General features: G+C 40.9%; 1 protein-coding gene across 2 annotated transcripts in view; it reads right to left on the bottom strand.

Annotated features, from left to right (window-relative positions):
* The window catches only part of SLC7A14 (solute carrier family 7 member 14), a 724481-nt gene that overhangs the window by 139827 nt on the left and 561121 nt on the right, over positions 1 to 23533 (bottom strand). For both annotated transcript variants that reach the window (XM_069618764.1, XM_069618763.1), the window contains exon 5: positions 5567 to 5784. In XM_069618764.1, the coding sequence (XP_069474865.1) occupies positions 5567 to 5784 (218 nt within the window). The remainder of the gene's footprint in view (positions 1 to 5566; positions 5785 to 23533) is intronic.

Genomic DNA, 23533 nt, shown 5'->3' with positions numbered 1-23533 from the left:
GTATACCTGTCCCTCTTCGGGTAACTAAGCAATGTAATGTAATGTTTAGATTGAATCTTAACCTATGGCATAGCTCAGGGCAACCCTCTAGGCCATCATTCTTCACCCTGCCAAGACATAACAGATTGGTGAAAGAACATATGCAAATCAGACTTGGTCCCACCCTACAAGGTACGGTCCAGCTTGAACTGCTAGCTCACATCATTTCTGCATGAGACCACAAGCAAACTCAAACAAAAGAGGGATCTCAGGAAGATTTGGAATTAATCTTAATCTCTGGCCTAGCTCTGCATAATCCTCCAGACCATTGTCCTTTACCCGCCAAGCCATTTGCGATAGGGTAAAGACCATATGCAAATCAAGCTTGTTCACACCTCGAAAATGGGCAGTCAAGCCTGAGCTGCTTGGTCAGATCCCCTTTGAATAAGAACACTTTCCACAGCACATTTTGAAGACCTAATCAAACCAGGTTTACTTGCCAGTGCCGCCTTATGACTTGCTGTTAAATATGTAGTTTCTTCTTAAAGCTGCTCACCTGCACAAACTGCCAAAGCAGCGCTTATCAAGCAGTTCACAACACTTTACTCTTCCGCAAGGAGTATTTGCACAGTATCTGGTCACCTCAAGTGGTCCCTGGTGTCCTCCTGCTGATGTCAAGCCACAGGCCGGATTACTCCAAGACAATATGGGTAAATACAATATGCAAATCAGGCTTGCTCGCACCCCAAGAGACGCAGTGAAGCCTGAACTGCTTGGTCATGTTCCTTCTGCATGAGACCACAAGCAACATAAGACAAGTTTTGGCTTCATTGAGTGTCATTGGTGAGGGGTAACCTAGGGTCCTAGACCCAGGTGACTTGAGCCCCGTGTCTGGGTATACCTGTCCCTCTTCGGGTAACTAAGCAAAACAAAAGAGCTGATGGCTGGAATGTTTAGATTGAATCTTAACCTATGGCATAACTCAGGGCAACCCTCTAGGCCATCCTTCTTCATGCTGCCAAGACATAACAGAATGTTGAAAGACCATATGCAAATCAGACTTGGTCCCACCCTACAAGGTACGGTCCAGCTTGAACTGCTAGCTCACATCATTTCTGCATGAGACCACAAGCAAACACAAACAAAAGAGGGATGTCAGGAAGGTTTGGAATTAATGTTAATCTCTGGCCTAGCTCTGCATAATGCTCCAGACCATTGTCCTTTACCCGCCAAGCCATTTGAGATAGGGTAAGGACCATATGCAAATCAGGCTTGTTCTCACCCGAAAATGGGCAGTCAAGCCTGAGCTTCTTGGTCAGATCCCCTTTGAATAAGAACACTTTCCACAGCACATTTTGAAGAGCTAACCAAACAAGGTTTACTTGCCAGTGCTGCCTTAGGACTTGCTGTTAAATAGGTAGTTTCTTCTTAAAGCTGCCCACCTGCACAAACTGCCAAAGCAGCACTTAGCTTGCACTACACAACACTTTACTCTTCCACAAGGAGTATTTGCACAGTATCTGGTCACCTCAAGTGGTCCCTGGTGTCCTCCTGCTGATGTCAAGCCACAGGCCGGATTACTCCAAGACAATGGGCCTCATTACGACCCAGGTGGTAAGTTACCGCCTGGGCCGTGACTTTACCACCATGGCGTAAACTACGTTTACGCCATGGTGGTTGGCGGACTTACCGCCCCATTCCGACCTTCGCGGGGCGGTAAATCCCCAATCCCCATTTACCCTTCCCCATTCCCATTTTTGCCCCATAGGGTATAATGGGAGTGGGGAAGGCGTTAATTACGCCACCGTAAATTACGGTGGCGTAATTAACTCCATGGTCCCTTAGCGCCATGGATTTTAACACCTGCTAAAAGCAGGTGTTAAAAGCGCCATGGCGCTAAGGGACCTCGTACTCAGGCGGTAAGGGTCGGCGCTGTTAACGCTGCCGTTAACCCCTTACCGCCTGGGTCGTAATGAGGCCCAATATGGGTAACTACAATATGCAAATCAGGCTTGCTCGCACCCCAAAAGGGGCAGTGAAGCCTGAACTGCTTGGTCATGTTCCTTCTGCATGAGACCACAAGCAACATAAAACAAGTTTTGGCTTCATTGAGTGTCATTGGTGAGGGGTAACCTAGGGTCCTAGACCCAGGTGACCTGAGCCCCGTGTCTGGGTATACCTGTCCCTCTTCGGGTAACTAAGCAAAACAAAAGAGCTGATGGCTGGAATGTTTAGATTGAATCTTAACCTATGGCATAGCTCAGGGCAACCCTCTAGGCCATCCTTCTTCACGCTGCCAAGACATAACAGAATGTTGAAAGACCATATGCAAATCAGACTTGGTCCCACCCTACAAGGTACGGTCCAGCTTGAACTGCTAGCTCACATCATTTCTGCATGAGACCACAAGCAAACTCAAACAAAAGAGGGATGTCAGGAAGGTTTGGAATTAATGTTAATCTCTGGCCTAGCTCTGCATAATGCTCCAGACCATTGTCCTTTACCCGCCAAGCCATTTGAGATAGGGTAAAGACCATATGCAAATCAGGCTTGTTCTCACCCGAAAATGGGCTGTCAAGCCTGAGCTGCTTGGTCAGATCCCCTTTGAATAAGAACACTTTCCACAGTACATTTTGAAGAGCTAACCAAACAAGGCTTACTTGCCAGTGCTGCCTTAGGACTTGCTGTTAAATAGGTAGTTTCTTCTTAAAGCTGCCCACCTGCACAAACTGCCAAAGCAGCGCTTAGCTTGCACTACACAACACTTTACTCTTCTACAAGGAGTATTTGCACAGTATCTGGTCACCTCAAGTGGTCCCTGGTGTCCTCCTGCTGATGTCAAGCCACAGGCCGGATTACTCCAAGACAGTATGGGTAAATACAATATGCAAATCAGGCTTGCTCGCATCCCAAAAGGGGCAGTGAAGCCTGAACTGCTTGGTCACGTTCCTTCTGCATGAGACCACAAGCAACATAAGACAAGTTTTTGCTTCATTGAGTGTCATTGGTGTGGGGTAACCTAGGGCCCTAGTCCCAGGTGACCTGAACCCCGTGTCTGGGTATACCTGTCCCTCTTCGGGTAACTAAGCAAAACTAAAGAGCTGATGGCTGGAATATTTACATTGAATCTTAACCTATGGCATAGCTCAGGGTAACCCTCTAGGCCATCCTTCTTCACGCTACCAAGACATAACAGAATGGTGAAAGACCATATGCAAATCAGACTTGGTCCCACCCTACAAGGTACGGTCCAGCTTGAACTGCTAGCTCACATCATTTCTGAATGAGACCACAAGCAAACACAAACAAAAGAGGGATGTCAGGAAGGTTTGGAATTAATCTTAATCTCTGGCCTAGCTCTGCATAATGCTCCAGACCATTGTCCTTTACCCGCCAAGCCATTTGAGATAGGGTAAAGACCATATGCAAATCAGGCTTGTTCACACCCGAAAATGGGCAGTCAAGCCTGAGCTGCTTGGTCAGATCCCTTTTGCATAAGAACACTTTCCACAGCACATTTTGAAGGGATAACCAAACAAGGTTTACTTGCCAGTGCTGCCTTAGGACTTGCTGTTAAATAAGTAGTTTCTTCTTAAACCTTCCCACCTGCACAAACTGCCAAAGCAGCGCTTAGCTTGCACTACACAACACTTTACTCATCCACAAGGAGTATTTGCACAGTATCTGGTCAGCTCAAGTAGTCCCTGGTGTCCTCCTGCTGATGTTAAGCCACAGGCCGGATTACTGCAAGAATGATCAGAGTTTCCTGACACATCTGTACTTAGAGTAGCCTATGCAGCACTTCATGTTGCCAGGGCGATAATATGCTATGTGTCGGATGTCCTTACAGAAGCCCCTGGCATCATCCTGCTGATTGCATGACATGGGAATTATTACTCAACGGCTTCGGCAAACCTCAGTTGTACTTGTCACAATTCTGCATGCCTTTCTCTGGCAGGAGCAGTCTGCAGACCTGGGTCTTGTCAACCATCTCCAGATATAACTGAGAATCCCAAAACATCATCTGCTTGCCCAAACCTATAAGCGGAGTAATGGAGAACACTTGACTGCCTTAATAATTATATTGTTTGCAGACTCTGACCAACCTGGTGCAGAGCAACAAAAAGTCCCTGAATTACCCTACACTCTGTGACTAAAATGGCATATTATGCCTTGCATTTACCGGGCCATATGTATTAAGAAAAAACGGATGCAAATGTGTACATAGAGATGCACAACTTCCTATCGCCTTTGTAAACTGCCTGTAAACTGTTTTTGAGCAAGGGATGCATCCCTTCACTTGTACCCAAAAAGGTTTGTGAAATATGCCCTCTAACTTGAAATCCGTATCCAGGATTTGAACCATGTTTAAACTGAACAGTCTATTTATGGGGTAAAATGAAAGTTTAAGAACTTGCACACACAAAAATAAACAAAAGCGAAGCAAATTATTGGCTATATTTACAGTTCTGAAACAATATAGATCGATAATTGTAGCTACAGAGGAGGTTCAAGAATAAGGTAAAACGTTCTCTCAATTAAGAAAACAGTAACTTACTTCAAAATAAAATATTTATGATTATTTGCTACATTTTGAAAGCTAACACAGTGGGCAAGTGTACCATGACACCTCCCCAAATAAATATGTGCCTATATGTAGTGTATGATTTAGTGTGGGGTGGTTTATGGTGAGAAAAATCTTGAAGCTGAATTTTAAAAATATAAACGAGAAACCAAAATTGGTTTTCACCAAAATGTAAGAATCAACATCATAGTTAATATTAAATATTTTAAAACACAATCAACTGCAAAGGCTGAAATGAATGGACTGAAGTTAAGAGGACCAAATTATGACCGTGTAAAATCAAAATAGCATGCATTGTTATGAAAGTGGCTGTGGCACATTTGTAAGTGGCACACACACACATTCACAATCATTTTGTACCCCTGGTCAAGGGTGAGCAGTCTGTACTATTGACGGGATAATCCCCCTTTGGAATCTGGCTGATGGCCATTCAATTAGCAGTAAATAACTTCAAGCCTAAACCTTAGTTTACCTCTGACAGTTTGTTACTGCCCACAAAATGCTAAAGATCAAGACACCCCACACCAACTTCATACAAAAAATAACTTTTATACATTTTGTATATAAAGCCTTGTGATAATTATGACTCGCTACCTCCTGTTCAACAAATGACACCAGGCCTCATTACGAGTATGGTGGTAAGTGGTAAAATTGGAGGTAACTAAGTTACCTCCAATTTTCCCACTAAGCCAAATTATGCAGGTACATCTTGCCACTCAACACCAAAAAATCTGCAGAATTGGTGAAATTACTGCATGATAATTCCACTGCTGTGATTCAGCATAAAATACCCCATTGGGTCCAAGGGACCCAAAATAAATGGGGATTTACAACGCTACCACCACTTGCAATAAGGTGGAAATTCTGCCCGACCAAGTGGTGGTAACTGTAAATCCGTTTGGTGTTATTTCAGACGATTTACCTCTGAAATACCTCCAAACTTGAAATGAGGCCCACTGTGTGTTCATTGTTAATGTTCATAAAAAGTTAAACGATACTTACACCTGACCATCCATATGGTAGGAATTGGTCGCCAGCCCAGTTGTGACCATTGACAAAGAAAAAGCCTGCAATTATGATGAAGACCCATACTATCAGGTTGATCACATTGAGTACGTTGTTAAATCCAACAGAGTTCTTCACCCCCAGAGCAACGATGCCGGTCACTATTACAGCGATCAACAAGGCAAGCAGATCTGGGTAGGACTCTTCACCCTTCCCTGAAAAAAATATTGAATCAAATGTCAGATGGCAGTCAGAGTAATATAAAGATAAAACACTCTATTCTATAAATATTGTTTCATTTTGAAGGACTGATTATGTAAAGGCTCTGTTTATAGTATAAAGGCACATTTATATAAACAAAACACATAGTTTATCTCTGTAAGGTACATTATATTTCAACCAACTGTCTTCTCCAAATTCGGCAATGCATTTCTCAAAGGCAGAACTCTGCACTTTGATTAAGTAACCTATAAGGATGTTGGAGACGGGGACTGGAAGCCACAGGGAGCCAGGAGGAGCACCTGTTCTGTTATGTAAACCTTCGAGCTTTCAAAAAGGGCATCTCAGAGAAAATACCCCATTCCTGCTCTCAACCCTCATCTCATACCATGCAACTAACTTTGCATATGAAGAGTTAGAATGACCCCCAGAGGCAAATAGCTCTCGCTCTGAGCTAATATGTTTAAAAGCCTTGACGTGGCATTGAAGCTCACAAGCCACTTGTCTGTGCTCATTTTAACTACTCTTTACTTCAAGCCTAATTAAATGTTTGGTGGTAAATCAGCGACAAATCGGCTGAATTACCGCCACATTCACATACCAATATTACCACTTGGTCCTGTGGCTTTAGCATAGGATTAAAAGTAGCGGTAGGACAGTGTGAATCCCAATTTTCAGAGGGCATAGTACTCTGTGGGGATGTACGTGAAATTAGCACCAGCTGTAATTCCTTTGAGGTCATTCTGCCAAAATGTGGCCTTAAAGTGGCCGATATACCACCATCAAATCTTGCCAGGGAGTTAAGATCTCCACTATGCTTTCCTCCTCTGTCTTGAATGTTCAATTAATTGTACGCTTTCATAGGCTTTTCATACAGGTGGAGAATTAATGGATTCCTATAGATTCCTATGGAATCTCTCTCCATTTAGCACCTTATATAACCATGCAGTCCCTGGAAATTCACTATAAATATCATTTGCAGGCTGTATAAAATGTTTTTTACACAAGAGCAGAAATGTATAGGCCTTTTCACCTGGTCTTACTCATAGTCCTACACTATCCTTACCATGACATATCTAATCCTTGTCTAAGTACTTTACCCTTACCCCAGCACCCCCCCATCCTTCTCACTGTCCCTCACTGACTCAGCATCCCCAATCCATGCCAGAGTCACAAATTACCCCCAGTCTTCATCACAGTCCTTTATTAACCCCATTTCGCCCACCCTCTTAAAAGTCACTCATTACCATCACATCCATCATTCTTGTCACAGTCACGTCATCACATACAAAATCCTCTTCACAGTTTCTTATTAACTTTCCAAGGGTACCTCATCCTTCTTTCAATCCCTCAGTACACTAACCCCAGGATTCCTCCTCCTTGTGACAGTCAATCATTACAACTCACCCTTCATCCCCATCACAGACCCTCATTTTCCCATGTGCCTCATCTTTGTCACAAAATAGCAAAAGGTACATTACAGTAGATACTCCTGATCCATGCACACCATAGGTTCTGGATCAATTAGTTAGTTATGTATAACAAGTAGATAATGTATAGCAAAGTATATTTGGATATACAAATCATCAAAGTTTATACAAAACGCTATCTGTGATATTAACATCAGTCCATATTTGTTGAGTTCCAATTATGTTCAGTCACAAATTGAATTACAATGATGGTCATTCAAGGATTGATCCTCCAGCTCTATGTGTTTTGGGAAACAATTCCCTTCATCAAGAGCAATATCTTCAATCTAGCAATAAACAAATAAACAGTAACGAAAATACTTATATCTATTTTACAAGAGACTTTCCATAGTTAGTAGAAAAGAAAAATAATTGAGTTGCCAAGTGCCTCATGGACTTAATGAAGGAAGTTCTAGAATGTGTATGGTGCTGTGTCTGTGAAATTCTCATTGCATTGAAACATGATTGATGTGGGAAGAAGAGTGGAAAATATTATTGAAGGAAAAACCTTAATGTAAAAAACAAGTGCAAAGCTGTAAAACAGACATCTACCTGTATAATTCACACTTTGACTTTTTTTTAGAAAAAAGAGAAGTCCAGATGAATCCAAACAAAACATCTGAAATACCCCAAAACACCCCTAACTAATCCTTTAATGTTAAAGATAGCCAGTAAACCACATACTTCTACACAGTTGGATCTACTTTATAAATACTGAGGAACACTACTTTCTTTGACAAAAAGGTGAATCTTTTCAAATTATTGTGCAACATTTGTTTGAAGTTTTCCTTGACACTCAACCTGAAATACATGAAAAATCTACTACATACGACAATGAATAAATGCTACTATTGATAGATAATACAGCTCTTAATCTGTTTGAAACTAAGGTACTCTGACTAGTCCGCAACATTAACTATTAAAAAAAGAGACCAAAAAATATGTGTCTAGACACACTGTTATTGAAAATGTATCAAAGGATTCAACATTGATTGAAGAAATAGCTGTGATTGTTATTATGAAATATTATTTTCTGTCACAAAGCCTGTTTTAATTTACTGAATAATACAACATGTACGTAACTTAAGAGAGACCCTGCACATGACATAAGTGTCCTGATTAAACATACTCTAGACAAAGCAATAGGTGTACAGTATATAACTGAAAAAACTAAAGATTTCCTGAACACCATATCTCCCATAAATCCTTTTTTATGCCTTACCTAAAATTCATAAAAATAGCACAGAACCTTCATGCAAAACGATTGTTGGGGGGACTAACTTCATCTTAAACACTTTAGCTAGATACTTAGACTTCCTATTAAAACCCATTGTACAAAATACCTCCACAAACCTGCAAGACACATCACGTGTTCTTTATAGCTTGGATATGAAATCTATCACACATAATGTATATCTCTTTAAAATGGATGTCCAGAAGCTTTAGACCTTCATTCCTCATGATGAAGGTACTAAATCAAGAGAACGAGCTCTTTTACATGCTGACATATTCACAGTCAATAAACCGTACATCATTGCATATAAACATATGATATAATATAACCGTTTCTCTATACCAAGGAGAATTATATCTCCAAATCTTACGAGCATGTTATGCTAATATTGTTTTGCACCATTTAAAAAACATATTTATCTTTAAAAAGTAAGACTGGTCTAATAAGATGAAAGTCTAGAAACACTTTATAGTGGCCATTTTTGGGTTGTGGAATGGAACTACTACAGAACTCAATGCACTTCTGGAAGAGCTTAATGTAGCACATCCCAGAATGAAATTTACCATGGAGTTAGGTAATCGAACACTAGACTTCTTGGACATCAATATGTCAGAAGGTACATTTCAAACGTCATTTTTTTGCAAATCCACAGATGTGAATAATGTGCTTCATTACAGTTGTTTTTATCCAAGACAAATGGTGGCGAGTTTACCATTTAGTCAATTTCAAGATTTAAAATAATGATATCCAATGCGTCTACATTTGAAAAGGAATGTGATATTCTAGAAAAATGTTTCAAATTAAGCGGATACCCTGAAGATGTCATAAAAACATGCAGGATCTAAAATTTCCAATCTAGAAAGAGAAGGACTTTTAAAAACTAGAACAACGTATAAATCGACCCCTTAGTACATATTATCACCTACACTAACCAAAGTGGACATTTAGCTAGAAATATTTAAATTAATTTGAAACATTTTCACTTTGGCACACAACTTTCACACCTTTTCCCAAAACCAACTATGATTTACAAGTGTGGAAGAAATTTTAAGGATGTCTTAATTAAAGCTAAAAGAAATCTTGACAATACACAAAAACCTTATGTAGAAAAAAGACAGGGACATTTGCATGCCTGAATTTCAATGTATGATATACTGTAATGAGAGGTAACTATATATCTCACTGCTATTCAGGCAAAAAGATTAAATGGAAACATTATGCCACCTGTAATTCTAAGAACATCATGTATGGTATCAGCTGGTCGTGTGGCCAATGTCACATCAGTCTGATGACATGCAAAGCTCAAGAGAGAGTTGAAATGAACATAAGTTAAACTTCAGAATGAGAAACATGAAATAGCCTGTAACATGACACTTAATTGACGGAGAACATATTATTTCACAAATCAAATGTGTTATCCTTGAATCTTTTGACAATCTCTAGAGAGGTGGGGACATCCAAAACAAATTGTGCCAACTTGAACTTTATTGTATTGACTTATTGGACTACTTTCTACCCACGAGGAAGGAATGAAGAATATAACCTTAATTATTTCATCTGAACTGTTGACATGTGATTAGACTATAAACAATTGTTGTATAGGCGTATTATCGTATTATAAAAACCCAATAAATACAAAATAAAAATATGCACCTAAATATACCTATGAAGCCCATATCGTGCACTTTGATTTCTTTATATACTGGAATTATATATTATTGGGGATACGTCTCTAAATACAGCTTTAGATTTCAAGAGGATTTGATGAAAGAATGTCTTAAATATTAATTCCTAACTTCAGTAATGCTGATTATTTTTCTTATGCTGAATTATACCTACTGAATATATAAATAGACTATGAAATGTATCTAACTATTTGTCTCAAATGTATGTCATACATTTGAATGACCTTTTACACCTGAATGACATATTAATGAAAATACATCTTTAAATACATTTTTAGATTGCAAGTGGATTTGATGAAGATATTTCTTGAATAACAGTCTATCTTTTATTTTCTTTCTTTATTGTATTATATTGCATTGTTTATTTATTTATATGGTGCTCCAAACCCTGAGGTATCTGGGCGCAGTCGAGTTTTGAATGTTACAAGCATTATACATTGAATCAAAAATGTACATTTACAGATTTACAGTATTTACAAGTTATTTACAGCAATGTTTTTGTGGACAGAGACAGAGCAGAGCAGTCATACAAGAATAAGAATAGGAGTGGCATCAAAGGTAACAGTGCATTAGAGAGTAAGTGTCATGGATTCTATACAACGTCAATGTGCAAGCTCCTGGGGTGGGTGTCCTATTCAGAAGTCAAGGGAGAGTAGCCATGACTTTGTGCCATTCTTAAATATTTGCAAGGATGGTGTAGCTCTTAAGGAGTCAGGTATTGAGTTCCATAGTTGGGATGCCATGACTGGCAAACTTTTCCCTCCTGCTTTTTTTAGTTTAAATTTTGGGATCCTAAGGCTGTTGGTTTGCGCCATTCCAATGGGGCGTTCTGAGGTGTGTCTAGTAAATCTCTCTACTAGGTATTTAGGTGCATTGTTGGTTGAGACATTTGAAGTGAGGTTTAAAGATTTTAATTTTATTCTGTCTTTTATGGCAAGCCAGTTTGTGGAATGGCTAGTGTGGGAAATGTGATGTGTTTTGAGAACACCTAAGGCAGTGTTATTTTGGAGGATTTGCAATTTTCTGATGTTATGTTTGCTCGTAATCAGGTAGATAGCATTACAATAGTCCAACTTTGAAAGGATGAGGGCATGTGCTATTGTAATGCAGCTTTCAGTGGAAAGGAATCGTTTGCAGGCGTACATCAGTTGCATGTGTAACTGGTGGCAGAGGCTGTGGCGTTGACATTCTTATTGAGGTTCAGTGCTGAGTCCAGGTAAAAGCCTAAGGTTTTTACCTCCTTGGAGACATTGATATTTAGTCCATCAATGATGAAGGAGTTGTATTGGTGAGAAAGTTTGTTCAGTCTGTTGGTTGACCCAATGAGTAAGAGCTCGGTTTTATCCTCATTGAGGCAAAGGCCGTGTGTGGCAATCCAGGTATGTATGATCAGGTCGATTTTGTTGATCAAAGCTGCATCTATATCATAGTCTCCTTAGATAGGGATAAGAATCTGGGTATCATCAGCATAGTTGGTATATGACACACCCAGCATATCAAGTATATCGAAAAGAGGCTTTGTAAATATATTGTACATGGTTGAGAGACGCAGGACCCCTGTGGCACTCCACGTGTGATTGGTACTGAGTCCACTGCAGAGGTAGGGGAAAACACACTCTCATAGATCTGTTATCTAGAAAAGATTTGATCCAGGTAACGGCTTCCTTCGAGAATTGGGCAGCAGATTTAAGATGGTTACACAAGACTTTATGGTCTACCAAGTCAAACACAGTGGATAGGTCCAAAAGGAGGAGAATGGAAGCTTCTCCTTTGTCCTTCTGTTCATCCATTTGGTTATTTAGGTCTATGAGGGCGGTCTCTGTCCCGTGTCTTGGTCTAAAGCCCGATTGACGGGTACCTAGTGAGTTGTTAATTTTCAGATAAGATTGAATCTGGAGATAAGCAGCCTTTTTAGGAGAAACAGTACAGTTTGTATTGGCCTATAGTTGTAGGTACACTGCGGTAGGTTGGGCTTTTTAAAAAGAGGTAGAACCCAGGAGTCTTTGAGATTTGTGGGAACTGAGCAGCTTTCGAAGGACGAGTTAATAAGTGTCGTAATGAATGGAGGTAGGTCCCTAGCTGCATCTTTAATTATAGGTGCTGGACAGGAGTCCCCTAGGCATCTGGAAGGTTTAAGTAATGCAATGATTTTTTCCACTTCTTTTATAGAGATAGGTTTGAATCTGAACTGATTGCTTGATTTGGCTTGTTTGGCGGCGGCTTCCTGAGTATAGTTTCTTGTGCCACTAGTACATTCGTGTTCAGCATGTTTATTTGGTTGCAGGTTAGGCAGGACTAATCCGAGTCTCACATCTGCAGCCTGTTGAGGGGCTGCAGGTGTACAAAGGGAGAACGGACCAGCAGGGCGACATGTGATAGATAAAGCAGCAGGAGACCCATGAAAGGAGGCAGCCGTGTTGGCCCAGGAGGAAGAACCAGGACACTGGTAGAAATTCCAGTGTACTTGTGGGACCTGATGTAAGTGGGCTCTGTATCCCCCACAATCCTGGAAGCCTCCAGACCAAAGCGCCTACAGCCAGAGTTCTGAAGGAGCCCAGAATGCAGAGGATGCTATCCGTGTCCAAAGACCAGCATCAAAGAGGCCAGTGTGGAGCAGGAAGCACGGAATTTGCAAAGGTGGGTTTTCCCGACCTCCGACTTCAGGAGGAGAAAGGAAGCCACAGGAAACATTTGGGTGCGAGTGGAGAAGACAGGCGAGTGTTGGAGAGACGCCCATGCACCAAAAACGGAACACAAGTGAGCAACAGTCTAAAAGAACACATAATAACCTGCCTAGTGAATACCAAACTGAATAGAAATTCGATATTTGAAAAGCCAATGCTTATTTAATACCCAACTAAATGGAAAGTAAGCATTGTGATAAAACCAGCCCAAGTTGAATATCGAATTAAATGCCAATTTACCATTGAAAGCAAAAACTATACACTGAATGCTGAACTTAATTAAGCCACATAAGAGAACCTTGAACTCTGAGCTGAGAAGTGAACTTTAAAATATATGTGGTACAATGAATCAATCCAAACCTGCAACTCTAATGTATTAAAGGCTAAGGGAAGCCAAACAGTGAACATTAATAAATAACTGCAGTGTGACAAAGCTACAATTGGGAAAGGGGTGTATGATACATGTGGCAGAGACACAGGTGACCAAGGAGAACCAAAAGGAGTACAAGAGCATGACCTAAACCAAGAGCCCAATAGAAGTAGTCAAGTGTCAGTGACTTTGTGCTTAGGAACTAAGTACCAAGTAACCTGTGAATGAAAACTGAGGAGCCCAGAGTCCTGTTGTGTGACCTGTGATGGGTGAACCATGTGGTCTGACAACTGCACCTAGACCAGAGGACCCTGAATGGTGAAAGCTAAAGACACCATGAAACAAGTCAAATGAAACCACTGTAGAAGAGATGGTGAGGCAAGCCAGAAGGAATTTAAATCTGACCTGGTGTTTGTTTAAGACTTCTAGAAAACTAAAGCAAGTATAATTTGAGACTTGGGGAAGGGAACCACAAGGATTGGTGCTGAACGACAACATTTTGAACTATTTTGTAACTTGTCTTGGGATTGGAGTCTCAAGAAACTGTTTTTAACTGTATTACTTGAAACTTGGGAAAGGGAAACCCCAAGGATTGGTGTGAAACTATATCATCTTGAAATGGAGAAAGGTAAACTTTGATTCTTTTCATGTACCGTTCTTGTTTTTGGGGAAAAGAAGCTGAACGGAAGCTGTGAGCTGGAAGAAGCTTAAAACTTTGAGTTAAACACTGTTGCTTTTGCCTTTGACGTCCCTACACATTGGTTAATTATAGTTCTGAGGGCAAGGATCGTTTTTGGACATAGACAGACTTTTACGTTGAACACTTTGACTCAGACTTTCCTTGTTTCATTCAGGAAATCCCACCTTCGCATTAGGCAAGTTAAGTTAATACATGTCCTTTGCTTGAACTTGAAATCTGTTGTCTGTGTCCTACTTCATGATGCCTTCAGAGATGCTTTCATGATTGTTGAGTAGTGGCGTTGGCTCTGGTGATGAGTATCCAGATGAAGTATTTTAGGGTGATAAGATGTTCTAATTGATGATATTTTCTCCAGTGTTTTTTCTTTTGAGGATATGGAGTGCTTGCTGTGGATGAGTTCCAGTGTATGCAAATGTGTGCACGGCTTACGTTTGTTGAGTCGATGTTTCAGTGCTGCATCAGAGTTGGTGGTCTTAGTGAGAGTGTGGTTTAGTGGGCTGTGCTGTCTGTTGACATTCTCCATCATGTTGGAAATGAAGGCCAAAGTGTTGAAGTTTCCTTTCAGTGCATTCATGGGACACTTCCTGAAAAAGGGAAGGGAATGTGGTGGAGCAGAATGGATATTGTTGCATGGTCTGTTCCATCCAAAATCACGGGGGACGCAGACATTGGCTGGTGAGCTGGTGAATACTAGGTCAAGTGTGGTGCCTTTGTTTTGGGTTGTTCTTTTTACCATACTTAAGCGTATCACAAGTGTTCTGCTTATTCACATGCTTGTGGAGTTTTGACATGTATGAGGAATGTAGTGTAATGAGTAACTGTGATTAGGATGAGAGATGTGGGGGAAATTAATACTTGTGGCTAGGTGGGGGGACCAAGGTATAGGTAATGTGGGATTGTAACAGATGTAGGAGTAATGGGGGACAGTGACAAGAATGAGGGCTGCAGTGAAAATGACAGACTGTGATATGGATGAGGTGGGTGGGGTAATGAGGGACTGTGACAAGGATGGGGTGTTTATGTTAGCAGCACTGCAATGAGGAAGGGGTATACCAATGTAACTATAATGAGGAACTCTGATAAAAAATGATGGATTTCGGGATAACTGCAATTAATTTTGGCAAGCTTTGTATGATCATATATGAAATAACAAATTTGGAGTTTCCACATAGGTCAAAAAAATAAAAAATGGGTGCCATGGAAGAAGGTAGAAGTGAACTACCTTTCCATAGTGGCCATTGACGCATATGGGAAGGCCCAGAATAGTGAATGTTCTGGAACTGGTGAAGGGTGGGAAAGAAGGCATTGGACACTAGGGCACCAAGGGCTTACTTGCACAGCAGGGAAGATGGGGACCTCCCCATTCCGAGGAGGCTAAGAATGTGTGCAAAATCATGATGTATTACCATGAGGTATAGCTCACCATGCAAACTTTCTAATTTGCTGGGAGTCCCCCTGACTTCTCCTGTCAGGTGCTAATATAACAAATCTCACATTAAACATATTCACTGCAAGACTTCCTATGTTCTGCAATAGGAAGCTATGTGCATTGCCTTGCACAAACAGAATGTCCTATTTGTAAATAGCCTTTACATATTCCTATACCATATTAATAATTGTGAGTATTCTGGCAGGAGTAATGAGGGATTGGGATAAGGATGACAGATGCAGTGGTAATTAGATGGCGTGACACAGATGTAGGATGTGGGGATAATTAGGGACTTTGACAATGATGGGAGATGTAGAGTTGATGTGGGACTGTGATGAGGATGAGGAATGTGGGGGTGAGGATTAAGGTTACAGGTGTAATGAGGGACTGACAAGCTAAAGGGCTGCAGGGTTAACAAGGGACTCTGACAGCAATCGGTGTTGCTGCTGAAATGAGGGGTTGCAATGATGATGAGTGTTGCAGGGCTGATGAGGAAATGTGATGGCAATGAGGGTTGCAAAGATAATGAGGGACTATGATGAAGATGAGGAATGTGGGAGTAATAGTGGATTGTAATTAAGAGTTCGGGGGTAATCAAGTACTGTTAAGAAGATGAGGCATGCAGGTGTAATGAGGGATTGTGATTAGGATTCATGAGTAAGGAAGGAATATGACAAGGATGAGGCTTGCAGGGCCAATGAAGGATTCTGTGGGAAAGGTAATATACAATGTGATGAGGATGACAAATGCAGGAGTAAGGGCAATGAGGGGCTATGACCAGGATGCAGTGGTCATTACCATGGTTGGTAACCTTTGCTTACTTGTATTTGACATTGCACATTGCAAGTATTTTGCTTATTCACATGCTTCTCCGTGTTCATAATAATACACATTAGCTGGTGTTCTGCTTGTTTGTTTGCCCATGTGTGTTCCTAATTTTAACCCTAACACGATTTTTGCTTATTTGTATGCTTATGCTTGTTCCGAATAGTTCACATTACAAGTGTTTTGCTTATCGTGTGCTTGTGTTTGTTCATATCATTACACTTCTAGTTTACTGCTTATTCACATGCTTGTTATAGTTACTAGCATTACACAACACACATATTCAGTGCAAGAGTTCTTATGTCCTGCAAAAGGAAGCTATGTGCATTTCTTTGCACAAATAGAATGTCCTATTATTAGCTATTTTGTGGAAGCTTGTTTATGTTATTAAGGAGGCATGCCAGGGTAATAGTAATGAGGGACTGTGATGAGGATGAGGGCTGCAGGAGCAAGTAGAACCTGTGGCTTGGATGAGGATTTTGGGTGTAATGAGGGACTGTGACGAAAATTAGGAATGTGGAAGTAGTGAGGGATTGTGACGCAGACGAGGAGTGTTGGGGTAATGAGGGTTTGTAATGAGAATGAGGGTTGCAGGGCTATTAAGGGACTGATGAGGATGAGGAACGCTGTGGTGAGGGATAATGAGGGACGATGACAAGGATGAGGGACGCTGGCAAAAGTGTAATGAGGGACTTTGTTGAGGGTAATGATATGGTGGCATTAAGGGACTATGCTGAGAATGAGGGATGTGGGATTCGGGAGTAATAAGGGAGTATCACAAGGTTGTGGGATGCATTAGTAATGATGGTCTGTAACTAGAATAAGTGATTCCAGAAGTTGGAAGTTGGTCAGATGGTGCAAATGCAACGAGGTCACTGACCTCTGTGCCACCAAACAGCTAATCATTGGCACTTTATTTTTAGCTCCACCCTTTCTTTCTCTGCTTAAGCTGTTTCAGCTTCTTTTCTTGTGCAGTTTTCCAGCTGGTTCAAGTGTATCAAGGTCATGTGTCCTCAGTCCCACCCACTTGGTAATTTCTGCTTATCTGTTGGTGCTGTTTGGTGCTCTTTTGTCTTAGCTGTCAATCACTCCTAATCTGTTGGTATTTTCTTTGGCCATTCTTTTTGTTTTCTCTGCCTCTTTCTTTCCCTATTTAAGTTGTCTTGCAGCCTCTTTTGTTTTGCATCTGGTCAGCTGGCACAAGTAGATCCAGGTCATGTGACATCTGGGCCATCGACCTCCTAATCGCTGCTAATCAGTTGGTGCATTTTTGGCACTTTTTTTTCTTAGATCTGCCCCTGTCTTTCCTTACATAAGATACCTTCCATCCTCTTTTCTTTTGTAGTGGGTCAGCTGGTGAAAGTGGATCAAGGCAACATAACACATGCCACACACACCTGCTGATCTTTGCTAACCTATTTTTGATGTTTTTGTACTCTTCTTCTTAGCCCCTTGCCTTCCCTACTTAAGGTGTATTCCATCCTCTTTTTTGCCTAGGCTTAAAATTGGCTGGGTCATGCCTCAGCATGTGTGCAATCAGAACAAAGAAAGCAGAAGTGGTGAAAAAACATGTCCTTCTGCAAAAAACAAAGAAATACAATTGAAAAGATATTACATAAAAAAATATAAGGTTAAAACCTACAACAAAATGTAAACCTACAAACTTTGAAAGGCTTAAAGAAGCTTCTCAAAAGAAAACAAGTTTAACAGTATGAAAACAAAAAAACAAAATGATCTTTGTATTGAAATTCATGAGGACAGAAGAACATGAACTAATTTCCCATGCATCTGAGAACAGACGGGCCCTACTGCATGCTCTGCAACCTTGACCCCACCGGCTGTCAGAAGAAACAACCATTCCAATTTTAGACATAGAGATATTAGCCTGAAGCACATGCATGTCACTAGTTGCATGTCCTGAAAGGACTTTCCACAGGAAAGATGCTGCCCCCTTCCTAGCCGATCAGTGCACAGAGAATATGAAAGCCACCACAGGGTTGCAATCTGAACTTTAAATATCTCCTGAATGCTTACATAAATAAAGAAATTATAGATCCTGTAAAAAATGCTGTGACGATACCGGATTGCTGCATGTCCGTTAAAACATTTCACTGATGGTATTAATTATTTACTCTCTACTGTAAGAGATATGTATGAGAAATGAAAATAGCTGAATGGTTTATATAAATGTTTATGTTTATGTTTATGTAAATCCATCCCGCATTGTGAATTATCATATTTTTTAAATGCCATTAGTGCTGTTCGATATTTTCTATTGCCTGCAAGGCAAGCAATGCTTTACTACATGTCGATAGAATAGAAGGCATATTGCCTATAATCCATGCCAAAGAACTGACTTGGGCAGATACTCCAAGAACCAAATTCACCTGATTGGAGAACATGGTCACTCAGTGCCCAATCACCTGAAAGGCATCCTACATGACAAGAGTGAATGCCCACAACTCTGGATATCTCACACCATTCCTGGAAAACAGAAACATGCTTACTCTACACAAGGGGTGTCATACTCCAGACTTAAGGGGTGGCAAACATGTTGGGAACTCAGGATACCCCTCATTACTAGTCATGGGACACATTTAGATACAATGATTAAAAATACATACACATTGATTTCATTGATACTAATGTGGACATCCTGGAAACTGGACACGTGTGCAGCCTTAGTGGCCTGGATTGTAACACCCATGCATAGACCTACATACACCTACATATAATAGATGATATTGGGATATAGAAAACTTCAACCTAAAAGAGTAAGAAGACCAGAAAGGCATATTACCTGAATCAAACTCAAGGAAACAGGATCTAGTTAACAATTTCAAATCTTCCCTTTTGTCAGACATGTTTGGACAGTCTAACAACGTTTGGCTTAATATTCTGAAGAAATCCATGCTATCTTATTGAATGACGCCAAACTGTCAACGAATACCCTGGCACAATTGTCTCCTGTACGTTCTGCATGAGTATAATATGTGGAAGTCTCCGACCAGCATAAAAAACTGAGCCTCGCATGTTTTGATGTGTTATTACCACACATCAAGTTGCTACATTCCCAAACATGGATTCTTGAGACTACTTCAGTGTGCTGGTCGAATGTAATAGGGATCTTCGGATAAGTCCCAGTCTTCTGCCGTTGTTTAATGTGTCCCTACTGCTCTGAGAGCCAGCTGACTAGTATGTCACTTAGTGGCAGCAACCACCCAAAAAGGTGTGGCATCCACTTTTTTTCCCGAGATTGCAGGTGAGTTAACATCATTAGGGACCAGGCTATCTGATTGCACAGTGAGTTATAGTGAAAGAAGGAATTTCTAAGTTGGGCCCTGCTCGTAAAAACCCTGTGATCAATAGAGGGTGATTTCAATTTGATTTGCTTCTCAGCTGGCAAACAGTGCAATTGTATCAAGATTAGAGTATGGGCTCTTTTTCTACAGCAGATGTTTTCAGAGTTGTGTATTTCTTGAATGGGTCAGCTATGTTTGACAGCCTCAGACATAGGGCCTCATTACGAGTGAGCTGGTCTGGTAATTATTCTGGAAAGAATGCTGGTGCGACCGGCTCCAGCATTGTCACTGGACTGGCTCACTCTGAGTCTGCCGTCAGGGGCAGTGTACTCCCGGCAGGCCCGACCTGCCGGGTGTTCAGGCACCTACCGGCAAAGAAACCACTGACACACTGGCACCATTAACAACAGTGCCGGTGCCTAAGTGGTTCCCATTCCATGGAGCCGTATGGGATATAGGGCGCCGGTAACGGTAGAACGAGTCTGCCGTTAACCTGCCAGACTCATAATGAGGCCAGTAGACTAATAACATGTTTAAGCTATTAGACACAAGCTTCGCTACACTCCTGGTTCTTTGATTAGAAGTTTACAAAGGGAACACATCAAGAAGAATTGACAACTGTCAAAAACGTGTTTTCAACATTGCAGTAAACCGAGGGATTTCATTTGGATCCTGTAGAGCATCAACGTTCTTGCAGCCCCAATAGAGTTGGGGTTTGCCACAATATCTGAAGGCCAACATGTAGTGGTCCATGGTTAATCTTCCCTACCCTATAAATACCACCTTCATTTTACTGCAATCCACTTGCTGGTGATTTGAATATCCAGTCAGTGAATGCCATTGCGTATTCCATGAAAGTTATTGATCACTCTCCCTTCTTTCTCAGATGCAAAAATGACTGTGTCTACATGATCGTTCTGGCAGAATAACATTGGCTTGACTATATGCTAGGGTCATCACACCGGCAGAATCCTGCTGTCCTCTCTTTGTTTCGGTGTCTACAGTGATGACTCTGTGTGTCACTGTCTTGATTTCACTGATTCCCTTCCTTTCAGGTGGACACCCTCTCTGGATGCTCCATCCTTCTCTCTCAATTCTGGGTCACCCATGATAATGCCACCATCCAACCTAGCCTCACCTGACCCAACTCACCTTTTCGTCTTGATCCACTATGTGCTCTCCTGCTTGCCTTGCAACCTGATTTACAAAGAACATTACAGGAGTTTCTGAGAGTATGCACACTGAATGCCAGCTGGAAAACACTTTCAAATATTCCTATAACTTTAGGTGGAAGGTTTGGTTCCTTCTGTACTTAGGTCTTCTTAAGGTCTCCAGACATGTGAACTGTGATCTATGAAGAATCAATCATGTGGCAATTGTGATTTATGTTATTTATTTATTTTATTGGTAATTTGCAAGGTGTTTTATACAATGGCATAGTTTATTGCATAATCATTAAACATTAATGCACAGAGCAGGAGATAGATTATATTAATCTAGTACTCCACTATAGTTGGCAAGAGGAGAATGTTGCATCTAAATTGTGTGGTCTGTCTCTTGATATAGCATATTCTCTTGATATAGAATATTCCAGTTTATCACATATAGACGTCTGTGTACTTTGTATGTCAAGATTCCTCCAGACGAGAGATGTCAGTTTATCTTAGAGCACAGCTGATACTGGAATAGGACTGTCCACTAGTCATGGTTCCACAGGCTCCTCATGGAACTTGTATAATTGATATGAAGCAATGGGAGCTGCTGGTTCAACACTAATATCCCGTTGCCGCAGTATGTAGATATTTACATCACTTAAAGACGTTGTATAAACACGATGGTATTCTTAGCAAAGTTAGGTGCCAATATCTTTAGAGCTTAAGTTAAAGTCCTAGGTGGAGTAGGATTCCTTGCTAGTGTTACAGTAAGGCAATTGTAGGGCACCACCAGCAGTGGTGTACCGGGGGCACAATATTGACCCAAACACATCAAATGTGTCCCAAGGTAAGCAAAAGGATCGTACATTACTCTTTGCCAAGGACCACATAATAAGAAGCATCGCCATTTTGTCTCTTGGTGGGCTCTCCCCTTTATGTGTCAAACAAAGATAGTGTATGTGCATGTAAAAGAAAATAAGCCAAATTAGCCAAAATGTGAATCAATTTTATTTTGCGTGTGCAATTATGAAATGAGAAATAGTCATAATATCGGAAACATGTATTAAGTTCATACATTCCGGTTCACACTTTCGTGCTTAAACCTTTAATCATAACCATCATTTTAAGTAAGGAATTAATCACATCCTTCAACTTTCTGGTCTTGCTTATAGGATCACATCAGCATCACACTGTGAATAATGTGCGCATCCCACTTAGCTATTCCGATTGATGCTCAGAAAGTTTGTTTAAGTGGAGATAGTAATCATATCACTATGACTTAGAACATTTGAGGCCCTAGGACTCAGAAGTGGGAGTAGCAGGATGTTGGGGGACAAAGCTCAGCAATTAGCGAGCAGCATGTGAGCCACAAGCGGATGATCGGAGGAAGATAATGAAATGAGATGATTGAATGTGGACCTGCAGCCCTCAGCAAACTCGGTGTTTCTGATCCACTGCCTCCTATATTAAATTGTTCACTGTCATTCCGATCCAGAGGCTGTTGACTTTCCTGGGAGATGGATGGCATGACACAAGCTAAATGGCCTGAGGTTGGAAGCTAAACGTATTGTGCACTCTACTTCGTGTCCACTCCACTGTCTGCGTCTGGAAAGGCTGCGATTAGCGGTAGCTTCGGGCAAAGCTGATATCGGGCGCACCCTGATTATGTTAATGACCTGAGAGATTAAATAGACGAGCTACTGCGGTTTGTGCACAGCAGAGTTAGAGCAGTGGTGTGAGTGTTTTCTATCCAGTGCTTGAAGGGAAAAGGATATGCATTTAAGAACAGATTGGAAAAAGGAAATCAGAGAATGGGCCCATTTTAGATGTATGAGTTTAAACTTGAGGATAATGAATGCGATTTACAAAATGTAATAGAAGTGCAAATGACTTGATGAAAATGACTCTTAAAAAATCTAAATATGGGTTTCATTGCAGCATTGCTTTTGACCTCTTAAGAAATTAACTCCTGAACAGAGATAGCAAAACCAAAATCACTTATAGAGAAAACGTGAACACTCTTTCAGGCCACTTCTAGACAGGAAGGCAGTGCTTATATGTCCCCTTACTCTGAAGCGATTTGGACTGAGAATTCCATCTCTTACATTAATAATGCTAGAAAACTAAAGGTTGAGGATCACAGCTCTTAGAGATAACTCCAGGAACAAAATACTCACAACTAGATATATTAGCACATCTGAGAATGAAAATAAAAAAAAATCAGAAAAAGAAGTACAACATATGGTTCAGCAATATTTTGCCATACATGAAGAAGAAGGTCACAAAATTGCAATTTAGATGGCGGATTACACACAACTCTCAGGATAAACTGAATGTAAAAACCTTAACAGGACGTATCAAATTGCCATAAAAAAGATGACATTTTTCACAGAAAATTGTTTCTTCCAAATACATCTGCAGAGATTTTCAAAATAGAAGTAATCATCTCTTTACAACATAGTTCTAATCATTCTCCATCAGGTAACTCGGACTGCAAAGTATCCACTGGTTTCCAGGATACAATGACCAAAATCCATGAGACTATCTTGCAACAATCCAATTCTAATATTCTCCTCATCTCAGAAAAAGCCTTCCATTCTACTTTTACCTACTTTAAATCAAGGGACTGAGGTAGGGCAGCTTATAGTTGGAATACCTAATCCACTAGATCGAACCGATGCCAAGACTATCTTATCAAGGGGGTCCTTCTATCATGGAATTTCTGTGAGCTCTGACACGATTGAGTCATGGATGTTCCGGCGTTCCCGATTTGGATGCCATGAAGATGTGGACATGTTTGCCACACAGCCATAGGCAAGAATTGTGCAGCCTACATGGATATCCCACGTTACGCTTTAGACCTGACGAGAAGTAAATGCTTGTGTCCTCAAAT

Source organism: Ambystoma mexicanum, chromosome 10 (genome assembly GCF_040938575.1).
Source record: "Ambystoma mexicanum isolate Mex_15411 chromosome 10, UKY_AmexF1_1, whole genome shotgun sequence".
Taxonomy (NCBI): domain Eukaryota; kingdom Metazoa; phylum Chordata; class Amphibia; order Caudata; family Ambystomatidae; genus Ambystoma; species Ambystoma mexicanum.
Note: the sequence above shows the minus strand (reverse complement) of the source record. Positions and strands in the feature narration are given on the sequence as shown.